This window comes from Coffea arabica, chromosome 9e (assembly GCF_036785885.1).
Source record: "Coffea arabica cultivar ET-39 chromosome 9e, Coffea Arabica ET-39 HiFi, whole genome shotgun sequence".
In the NCBI taxonomy this organism is placed as follows: Eukaryota; Viridiplantae; Streptophyta; class Magnoliopsida; order Gentianales; family Rubiaceae; genus Coffea; species Coffea arabica.
This window is the reverse complement of record NC_092327.1, coordinates 31738215-31749403: the sequence shown is the minus strand read 5'-3', so window position 1 is coordinate 31749403 and position 11189 is coordinate 31738215. Positions and strand designations below refer to the sequence as shown.

Sequence of the window (11189 nt, the reverse complement as noted above, 5' to 3'; positions counted from 1 at the left end):
ACCTTCAAGGCACACGGGACAGATAAAGGGTGGTTCTATGTCGGCAACCGGAGCAACACCGTCCCGAAACTAGTCATCGGCGCGCCCACTTCAATAAAGAATTGGAAGCTTGACTTCGTCTTCGTCTCGGCTGGGGACTTCCCACGGGGTTTTTGGTGGAGGCCCATCAAATCGAAGGCCGACCCTTCCGCGGGGGATCTCGAGGAGGAGTCCTTCCAGAAATTGACGGGGTCCGGACTTCGGATCTTCAGCTGGGACCACCCCGAGGCCGTGCTGGTCGATGGGGGAATTAGCCGAGCCTTGATCCCTCCTGACAAGACTCCCTTCACTTCCACTAAACTTAAGATATCTTGTAATTTTCTTTCATAACTTTGCTTTCACTTCGGCTGAGACATATGATAATATTTGTTTCTTGTGCAGTGATTAAACTGTCCGACATCATCATATCGGGCTCGGCCGAGGTGGCCAAGAGGTCGAAGAGAAAGAGCTCGGGGGAGACTTCGGCGCCTCCGCCCAAAAAGAAGTCCCAAGGGCAGGCTTCCAAGACCTCGGTAAAGAAGACCACCCCCACCACGGCAGCCCAGAGCAGCTCGGCTGCTGCGGCCACAAGGTCCACCTCTTCGGTGCCAGAAGGGGTGCCATTAGGGGTGACCACGGCACTTCCACCTCCACATGGCCGAGGCAAACAGTTGAAGGCTCCAGTCAACGCGGTGACGGCGTCTTCGCTCTGGAACCGTTACCAAAGTCCCCCAGTGTTTTCTGGGAAAGAAAAATCTCACCCCGGCGAGCATTGGTGTCCGGACTGGTCGCTCAAGGTCAACGACCGATGCAGCCATCCTCGGGTTGCACAAGACCTGGTGATGCAGTCCACCTTGCCGAGGGACTTGGAGTTCACAAGGAAGCTGACTCCGGCCGAGATGCTCTAAAGCGTCATGGTGACCACGGCCTCCAACACAGCCTTTGTGGCCGAGATGGCACATCGGTACTGTGAGTTGCTTGAGGAGCAGGACACCGGCAAACTGCAAGATCAGATTGCCAAGCTGAAGAAAAAGCTGGTTGTCTGAGTCCGAGAAGTCCGAGATTCAGAGACGGCTTCAAGAGGCCGAGGCTAAAGGGGAGGAGGCCGATGCCACTACCAATAGTCTGAGGTCAGCTCTGGAGGAAGAGCAGAAGAGGTCGGAGGAGGCGAAGAAGACCCATGAGCAGGCCCTCGAGAGTGCAAGGACATCGGCTGTTGAGAATTTCCGGAGGTCCGAGACCTTCCTTGGGGATCTCGGCCAACTGACGAGGCCGAGCTTCATGCTTGGCTTCACGTCGGCTATTGATGAGGCCGCGGCTCACCTCTCCTCCGAAGCCTTGGAGTCTTTGAAGAATAGTGTCAATTATAACGAAGACTCCAAGGAACTGTGCGATTGGATGGCCGATGGCATTCAGGCTGGAAGAAACTTGGCCGAGGTCCAGGACGAGTTCAACAAATGGCTGTCCGAACTCGACAAAGTGTTCGAGGAGGAAGGAGGGGAGGACACTGGGGGTGACGTCGGCGAGGAGGCTGCTGAAGAGTAAGGAGGAGGTGGAGAAGATACTCACCCCGGCGGGGGAGAAGCCGCGGAGGCAACTGGCCAAGGGGGAGCCGAAGTGGAGGCCTAACTCATAGGGATCTAAATGTAAAATCGAGGTGGGAGATGCTTAGCAGTACTCCTGACCTCGGTCTTTATCTTCTTTTTGTAATGCCTCTTCTTCGTTAAATGAAATATTTTCTTCTCAGTTCGGCTCTTTTAATTTCATGCTTGCTTCGTCCCCTGTTTGTCCCCCTTATTTTTTAATAACAGATGTGTGGCACAATCATATTGAAAAATAACAAAGCAGTTGAAGTGATAACTTAGTAAAATTTTCAAGCATAATACAGCCTGAAGTTCTCGGCGTGCCAAGTCCTCGGCACTAGAGAGCCATCTCGGTAGCTCAATTTGCAATACCCATTTAGACTAGATTCCACAACTCGGTAAGAGCCTTCCCATTTCGGGCCCAATTTCCCTTGCGGTTCAACTCGGCTGACCGAGTTTTTTCTAAGCACCAAGTCTCCTGGCAGGAATCGCCGATGCTTGACGCGGGCATTGTAGTAGTGGGCCAGGGTGTTCTTGTAGGACACTATCCGAGCTGAGGCGAGGTCTCTTTTCTCGTCGATGAGGTCGAGATCTAACTGCCTCTCTTCCCCGTTCATCTCGGCTACATAGGCTGTTAGTCGAGGATTGGGTGTGAGGAGCTCAGCAGGGATGACAGCCTCGGCTCCATAGGTCAAGGAGAAGGGGGTCTCTTGTGTGGATGACCTCGGCGTGGTCCGATATGACCACAGAACACTGGGGAGTTCCTCCACCCAAGATGATCCAACTCGGTGTAGTCGGGTCTTGAGACCATGCAAGAGAGTTCGGTTGAAATTTTCTGCCTGACCATTGGCCTGAGGGTGGCCTACCGATGTGAAATGTTGTTTGATGCCGAGGTTCTGGCACCAAGCCTTAAATGGGTTCTCGGCAAACTGCCTTCCATTGTCCGAGATAATGATCTGAGGTATGCCGAAGCAGCAGATAATGCATTTCCAAAAGAATTTTTGAATGGCCAGCCCTGAGATTGTCCGCAGAGGCTCAGCCTCGACCCACTTAGTGCAGTAGTCCACAGCGGTCACCAGAAAGGTATAGCCCCCGACCGCTTTAGGGAAAGGACCGATGATGTCTGTCCCCCATTGCTCAAACGGCCAGGGTGAAATGATTGGAACCATGAAGTTCGAGGGTTGGTGAATCTCAGGGGCGTGGACTTGGCAGGATGGGCAGTTGAGAACAAGATTTTGGGTATCCCGTCGAACGGAGGGCCAAAAATACCGAAGAACTAAGGTCTTCCTGGCTAACATCCTGTGGCCGACGTGATCCCCGCATAGGCTTTCGTGTATCTCGTGGAGGACCTGTCGTCCTGCCTCTGGTGTAACGCACCTCAGCCATGGGCCAAGGTACGAGCGTTTATACAGTTCTCCATCGCGGAGTGCGTACCGAGCAGATTTGCGTTGTATCTTTCTCGCCTCGGCTCGGTCCTCGGGGAGGACTCCCTGTCCTAAGAAAAGGATGAACGGGCTCATCCACGTTTCTCCCGTATTTACAGGGCAAACCACCTCTTCCAGGTATCCCGACTCGCTCAGCACTTCCACTAAAACGGTCTTGTTGAGGTCAGAAAATGAGGTGGAAGCCAGCCGGGATAGGGCGTCGGCCCGCCTATTCTGGGAGCGGGGGATTCTTTGGATTTCGAAAGACTCGAAGTACGCGATGAGTTGGTGGACTTTGGATAGATACCGTTGCATGGTTTCATCCTTGGCCTCATACTCACCAAGGACTTGGCATACTACGAGTTGGGAGTCGCTGCGGACGTGGATCCGCTGTGCACCGAGCCGGCGGGCTAGCTGGAGTCCCGCGATTAAGGCCTCATATTCGGCTTCATTGTTTGTAGCCGGGAAGTCAAAGCGGAGAGCATACGAGCACACTTCTCCTTGGGGGCCCTCCAGGAGCAGTCCTGCTCCACTCCCATCCCCATTAGAGGATCCGTCCACATACAACATCCACAGGTGTGGGGTGGACACTTCGGCTAGGGCGGAGGTGGACTCCCGACCTTCCGTGAAGGTGAGCTCGGCCAAGAAATCGGCTAAAGCTTGAGCTTTTATGGCGGTGCGAGACTCATACAACAGGTCGTACTCCCCCAACTCAACGGCCCACTTAGTGAGGCGGCCGGAGGCCTCGGACCGCACCAGTATCTGTCGGAGAGGCTGGTCGGTCCTGACGGAGATGGGATGAGCTAAGAAATAGGGTTTCAGCCGCCGGGCGGCGTGGACTAGTCCTAGCACAAGTTTTTCCACTTGAGTGTATCGAGTCTCCGGCCCACGGAGAGCTCGGCTGACATAATAAACTGGCACTTGAGTGCCCTCATCCCGGATGAGCACAGCGCTGACAGCCTCGTCCGCTGCAGAGAGGTAGAGGTACAGCTTCTCCTCGGACCGAGGTGAAGCGAGGGTGGGTAGGTGATGCAGGTACTGCTTCAGCTTGTCGAAGGCAGCCTGGCACTCCTCGGTCCAGGCAAATTGATCGGCCTTCTTAAGCACCTTGAAAAAGAGCAAAGCTTTCTCGGCAGATTGGGATAGGAAACGGTTCAGCGCGGCCAGGCGTCCGTTCAGTCGCTGGACTTCTCGGAGGTTCCGAGGTGGGGACATGTCCTGGATGGCCTTGACTTTGTCGGGGTTAGATTCGATTCCCCGGTGGGAAACCAGATACCCCAAGAATTTTCCTGAAGTGACACCAAATACGCACTTCTTGGGATTTAACTTCATCCTTGAATCCCGCAGAACGTCGAAGACCTCCCTTACATCTGATAAGAAGGCCGAAGTGGTCAAGCTTTTGACAAGGATATCGTCCACATAGGCCTCCACATTCCGGCCGATCTGATCTTTGCAGAGGCGGTTGATCAACCTTTGATAGGTCGCCCCGGCGTTTTTTAACCCGAACGGCATGGTGGTATAGCAGTAGACACCTTGGTCGGTATAGAACGCAGTCTTCTCTTGGTCCTCCTCACTCATTCCTATTTGGTGGTAGCCTTTGAAGGCATCTAGGAAGCAGAGGATCTCATGTCCCATTGCCGAGTCGACGAGGGCGTCTATCCTCGGCAAAGGGTAGCAATCTTTGGGACAGGCCTTGTTAAGGTCGGTGAAGTCGACGCACATCCTCCATCCACCGGTGTCCTTTTTGACCATGACAGGGTTGGACAGCCAGGTGGGGTACTGTACCTCATGGATCATCTTGGCGGGCAAGAGTTTGTCCACCTCGTCAGATACGACCTTGCTGCTTTCAGAGCCGAAGTGCCTACGTTTTTGCCTCACAGGACGGGCCTGCGGGTTAACGTTGAGCTGGTGAACCATGAGCTCAGATGGCACCCCAACCACTTCATCGGCGGTCTACGCGAAGATGTCCCGGTGGTCCTTTATTAAGTGAATCATCTCTTCCTTCAGGGGCAAAGGGAGCCCGGCCCCTACCTGGACCACTTGGTCCGGTCTTGCCTCATCCAGGACCACATGCTCCACCTCATCCCCGGGTTCCAGCCTACCGGGTTTTCCCGCTTTCTGAGGATCAATGCAGTCTATGGAGAGAACAGTTGGCCTCTTCTCGTCGGCCTTTGATGCAGTCCGGGGAGTGACTGCGGCCTGGATGGTGGCGAGGTAGCATTCGCGGGCCGTACTCACGTCGCTGCTCATCTCGGCCACCCCCGCTGGTGTCGGGAATTTGAAACTCAGGTGGTAGGTTGAGTACACAGCTCTCAAGGCGTTAAGCGTGGGTCGACCTATCAACATATTATAGGGAGAATCTGCCTTGACCACCGCGAAGTTGAAGGGTATAGTCCGACAGCGGGGATGACGCCCGATAGTCACCATCAAAGACACCATACCCTCGGGGTGGACCACGTGTCCCCCGAATCCCACGAGGGGAGTTCTGACAGGGGTGAGTTGTTCCCGGGTCAGTTTCAAACTTTCGAAAGTTCGGTAGTACAAGGCGTCTACCGAGCTTCCGGGGTCAACATAGACCTTTTTGACTATGTAGTTGTTGGTGAGGACCTCGATCACGAGAGTTTCGTGGTTGCTGGAGGCCGCAAGGACTGGGTCAGTGGGACCATAGGTGATGACCTCGGACAACCGGGAGCTCGGCTCGGCCACCTCTATCCCGGTTTGGCGGTAGGTCCGCTTCCGGGAGTTCTGGCTATCTCCTCCCATTGGTCCTCCCGCGATGGTATTGATCACCCCGGCGATGTTGGGGCCGTAGCCCGGTGATCCATCGTGTGGAGGTTGCTTGTCCTCCCTATGGTCTTCGGGATCTCGGCAATGCATGTTCGTTTCCCGCCTGTCGTCTCGGCAGGGACCCCGGTTCTCCCGGTGGGAGACGCTACGGTTGAAGCCTCAATCCTTGCGGACGAATTGCTTCAGGTACCCCTGCCGGATCAGGTTCTCGATTTCCCGCTTCAGATCATTGCAGTCTTCAGTCTCGTGCCCAATATCCCGGTGGTATGCACAGTAGAGGTTTGAGTTCCTCTTATCTCTCCTCCCCGGAATCTCAGGAGGAGTTCGGCCGAGGTGGTTCTGCCTCATCACAGCCAGGACATGGGTCCGGCTGGAATTGAGTGGCGTGAGCTCGGCGTCCGAGGTGGACGACCTGCCTTTAACGATCCGATCAAAGACACTTCGGCGGTCTCGGAACTGGCCCGACGATCCGCTGGGGCCTTGTTCGGCCCTGCCGGCATCCTTTTTCCTCCGGGAATCTTGCCCGGTACGAGTGGCTTGAGACTCTCGCTTCATGCGGTTTAGATCTTCACTTCGGATTCCCTGATCTACCCGATCCCAGAGTTCTCGAAGTGTGCGGGGGTAATTCCGGTGTATCTCAGTATTGAAGATTCCCGCGATCAGCCAATTGGTGAAGGCAGCTATGGTTACCTGCTCATGCTGATCAGGTATCTGCACGTTCTCCTCATTGAACCTCTGCGCGTAGGAGCGCAGTGACTCACCGGGGGCTCGTTGCAGGTTCAAGAGGTAGGCTGAAGTCTTCGTAATTGACCGAGACGATACAAAGCGGTGGATGAACCGATCTATCAGCTCGTCCAATGAGGAAATACTCCTCAGTTCTAAACCCCAGAACCACTTTCGAGCCGTGCCCTGCAGGAAGATGGGGAAAACTCGGCAAATTACTGCGTCGGGGACGCAATAGAGCCGAAAAGCGGAGAGGAAGGCGCGGAGGTGATCCTCGGGGTCACCTCGGCCATCGTAGGAACGTAGGTCGGGAAGCTTGAAATTTGGGGGGACCATCTCCCCATTGATGTCATCTTTGAAGGGCGTTGCCCTCAGATATTCTGCTGCTAAGCCTCCGGGACGCCGAGGTGGGTCCTCAGCTCGTTTTCCCAGAAGTCCCCGGGAAAACGCCCGGAAAATAGAAGCAATTTTAGATGTTGCCTTGGAAGAGGCGTGCCTGGAAGTGCTCCGAGAGAGGTGCCCCTCATCGAAATCTTCGCCGGAAGGCACTTCAGGGGATTTCGTCGGTCTCCTTTTGGAGGATTCAGCTTTTTCCTTCCCCTGCCTCTTGAAGTACCTCCCCAGTTCTTCGAAGATGTTTGGATTATCAGCCACGAACTCGGCCATCTTGGCGATGGCGTCTTCGTTGTGGGGCTGGATCCTTGGGGACCCTTGTTCTTCAGAAATACGATCTTGCTGGGCTCCGGATGTCTGCCCAGCCCCAGTCCAGGGGACTCTTCCACTTTTGGAGCGCATGGATCTCATTTTAGCAGTAATCTCGTTCCCACAGACGGCGCCAATTGAAGAGGTGATTTTTGGTGGGTAGTTGAACCGACCCGAATCAGGCTCCTCTGAGATGAAGTGAGGTGAGGTGTATCCTCTTGTCCGAAGTGAATGGCGGGGCTTTTTCCCTGGGACCACTCCGACGATCAAGTTAGTATGAGAACGAGAGAAAAGCAATAGTGTTGTCCAATGAACAGTATGCTTACTTGTTAGGAGTACATGAGGGGTATTTATAGAGCGAGAGTGGAGGGCAGGACGGAGGTCTTATGCCGGTGGGACCCATGTCCTGCCATTACGGCTCTGCTCTCTGTCAGGCGGTCTGACTCTGACGCTGTAGCCGCCTGGGCAGGGTGACGAGGAGTCTTACGCAGTAGTCATTAAGTGCGACAGTGCTTTTCAGATAAAGCACTGGTCCCGGGTGATGTCAGGTGGCTTGACATCATCAGCGTGCAGCTGAGGTGAAGGTGCCGAGGTCACCTACACGGTAGACTAGGGATCCGGCCGAGCTTAGGGGATATGCCCAAGACACGGATGAGCTCCGATGAGGGACGAGGTGGGTTCACCTCGGACATGCGGGGTGGCCGAGGTGAGCATCCTCAGATAGTATTATACGAAAACTTGGCGAAGATGGAAAAATGGAGGGAAAAGAAGGCAAACAGCATAGCTCCCCTCAGGTTAAAATATGCTGATTTGCATTAAGATTATTGACATGCTACCCACTCATGCTTTTGTATATGGTTGGCATTAGTGACAAACAATCAATGGTAATGAAATTTGGCTTTGCAATCCTCACCGTCTGCCTCATTCATCTGCATCTGGGGCAGATGGTGTTTGAAACTATCTTGGATTGCATCGATAGTTATGTAATACTACAACTGCTACAATTATATCAATTTTGAACTAATGTCAAGTGACTTATGTTGCCTTACTAACTAGTTCAACTAATAAGTTGTTGCTTATTATCTCTTTGTAAAGTTACAGTAGTAGTCATCAAACAATAGTCATACATTTCTTCGAAATACAATCCAACTGACAAGTACTACTGGTTTATTTCTTACATAATCAGAAAAGACTTAAAATGATTGGTACAATGTCGTGACACTTTTATATTTGTTCCAAGAGTTTATCCAATTGATTTTATATTTTGGATGAATATAGATACAACACCTAGTGTGATATTTATGATGAGTATCATGTTAACTATGGCCTTTGGTTGGTTTAGCCTTGTCACTTTTTATTACCTCAAAATTAGATAATCACACTAAAAATAAATTATTTCTTGAGTTGCTTGAGCCGTTTATATGCTTTTGAAAGAAACTTAAAGTATGGCCATTGCACTAGCCATTTGTGCAAACTGAAGCTTCAAGTTGTTGTTACTGCACTTTTCCTAATTGCTATTACACCTACTAAAATTTACTAATTATGTATGTCTTTTAATATTTTTCATTATTTACTAATACAAGTTGTGGATAAGCAAAAAGGGCATATGTGGAACACAAATACCATCTCACTCCTCAAAATATTTTTTTAATGCTCATTTTCCTGACATGGGCTGATCATGTTACTACAACTATAAGTTCAGGGGAGGTTTATGTCATTTTCAAAACCTTAGGGGAGGTCAATGAAATTGTTGGAAACCTCAGCGGATGTTTCTGAAATTATCCCTAAAATATATGTATGCCCTCTATCTGTTTGTTAAAATGCCTACCCCAGAACGTCAAGTGTATGTGGCTTTTTTATTACCCTGCTGTGAGCGCGTGCCCGTGTGAGGTTGAATGGTGATGGGCCAGCCGCCGGTGAACGGAGAATAGACAGTGAGAAGTCGTTTAACATCTCACAGTTGCCTACTTATGCTCATACTCTGATGATGGAAAAATGAGTGGAACAAATGATATGCTTTTAATGCAGTCAAATGTCAGTTCATAGTTGCATCGTTGGTCTTGAACAGGGGAATGTCTGTGTTAGTTTTTTTATGAGCATTCATAAGAAAAAGGGATAGTGTCATGATCTTCCATCTACGGTGCACAACCCCGTGACATTACTAGATGAGATGAGCATTTACCGTGACTAATAATCAAATCATTTCTCAATTTTAGGAATTTTGTCACTAGTTGAGTATCTTCTTTTCTCCTCTTTTGGAGTTAAAACTATGCAGTGACTATAAAAAGAAAAAAGGGGGAAGGGGGAAGGGAGGGGGGGGAAGTAGTCTGTTTCGAGGTAGGAAGGGACAGAACATAAATATGCTAGTATGGATTTGGTGCCTAATGAGAATGGGAAGTGTCACAGAATTCAATTGTGTTATGTACCAGAATCGTACCTTAATCTTTACTTCTTAAAGAAGTCTTAAACTATATTAGGGCTATTAGTACTAGAGGAATGCTTTCCATTTGGATTGTGCTGTTATAGTGCTATACTTATATGCTTTCCGATAGCTCTAGAAAGCTGGACGTCATCAATGCCCGCCTTCTTCAACTCGACATGAAGGTCGACTCTAAGCCTGGCTACCCGCAAAGCCTTGCCATTGGGGTGGCCTCTGGTGCCCTTCTTCAGGGCTTTACATCTGCCGCTGCTCAGATTTGGACTGCTGTGCGTCGAGCAACTAATCCTGGTCGTGATTCACCTATCAATTAATTCCAGTTAACCCCATGGCCCTTGGTCCTAACAGGGTGGTATAGGTAGTAGTAATTTAGTGAATTTGGTGTGAAGATGATGTATCTGTTCTTGATCTTACCTGTTGCATTTACGTTACGGTGGACTATTGTGCAGCTAGATCTTCAATTCTTCATCCCCGTATTAATCCACAAGTTCTTGAATTTTGTGGAATGGTCCTATATTTGCCTCTTTTTTGAAACTTTCAGTTCAGTGATAGGTAGAAGTATCTTTTACAGATTGATTTATCCATTTTAATTAATGCACCCTATAAAATGATTTCATGTCTAGTAAAATGAATTAACAATTATTGAGCTGCTTTTAACCTTTTCTTTTTCAAAGAAAATAGAAACTTCTGAAATAATTTATTCTTCAAACACCAAAGCATTTTGCCTTTACTTGTCATCATCTTAAATATTCAATTACATACTTCGATAAAATTTCTTTTCAATTGTAGTCCAGTAAACGTGCAATTAACTTCCCCAATTTTACCTTTTGGTCTAAAATCGATAGGAATTGTGAATGGCTATCCATCAACTTTAGGTGTTAACGTGAAATGATGCAAAATGTTGAAAATTAAAAGTTGAGGTGATAACATTTCTTTGCATTGAATTTATGCAAAAAAATATCCATGTTGCTGAAACTTCTTTTTTTTAGGCCATCTTAACATTTATTGATTGAAGTCATGTGCATAACTAATGGTCATTGGTAATTTAAAAAAGTGAAAGTCCTAGATCTAATGAATGAATTTGGGATAGTTTAATTTAATCTATACAATCTATAAAGGGAGAACGTTATTGTGTGGTGTAAACACACCGTATCACTTTTTAAAATTTCTAATATACCCCTAAATTATAAGGGTAAATTTGTCCCAATTTATTCCAAAAAAATCTCCACAATCAACAGATAGTTGTTTGAATCAAAAAGTAATTATTTGTTTAGTTATCCACTAACTACAGCTTTTTTACACAAACTCCCACGAATTCTACTCCACTTTCATCATTTTTCTATATGATTATCTAATTTGATCCATAAAACCCATAAAAAAAACTTTTATATACATTGTTAGTTTTGAATAAATGACAACTAATGTAAAATTGAACTTGAAATTCAAATTTTAAATTTATATCATGCATCCATTGGTAATGGTATATGCAATGTTAGTGCATATAGTATTTAATCT

The 11189-nt window shown here is 49.0% G+C and overlaps 2 protein-coding genes across 2 annotated transcripts; one reads left to right on the top strand and one right to left on the bottom strand.

Moving 5' to 3' along the window:
- Positions 1-5971: 5971 nt before the first annotated feature.
- On the bottom strand, positions 5972-7201 carry LOC113709868 (uncharacterized). Its single transcript, XM_027232716.2, has one exon. It carries the CDS (start codon positions 7199-7201, stop codon positions 5972-5974), a length of 1230 nt encoding a protein of 409 aa, XP_027088517.2.
- Positions 7202-7208: 7 nt separating this feature from the next.
- LOC140014678 (uncharacterized) lies at positions 7209-9988 on the top strand. The gene is made up of 2 exons (XM_072065766.1): positions 7209-7382; positions 9764-9988. The coding sequence occupies exons 1-2, from the start codon at positions 7209-7211 to the stop codon at positions 9986-9988; spliced, it is 399 nt and encodes a 132-aa protein (XP_071921867.1).
- The last annotated feature ends 1201 nt before the right edge of the window (positions 9989-11189 follow it).

What these genes read in the sequence shown, in the direction of transcription:
- LOC113709868 (XM_027232716.2), bottom strand. Translation starts at nt 7,201, where the DNA reads ATGGCCGAGTTCGTGGCTGATAATCCAAACATCTTCGAAGAACTGGGG.
- LOC140014678 (XM_072065766.1), top strand. Translation starts at nt 7,209, where the DNA reads ATGGCGTCTTCGTTGTGGGGCTGGATCCTTGGGGACCCTTGTTCTTCA. An exon ending in AGACGGCGCCAATTGAAGAG is followed by an intron (nt 7,383 to 9,763) that starts GTGATTTTTGGT and finishes GTGCTGTTATAG; the next exon opens with TGCTATACTTATATGCTTTC.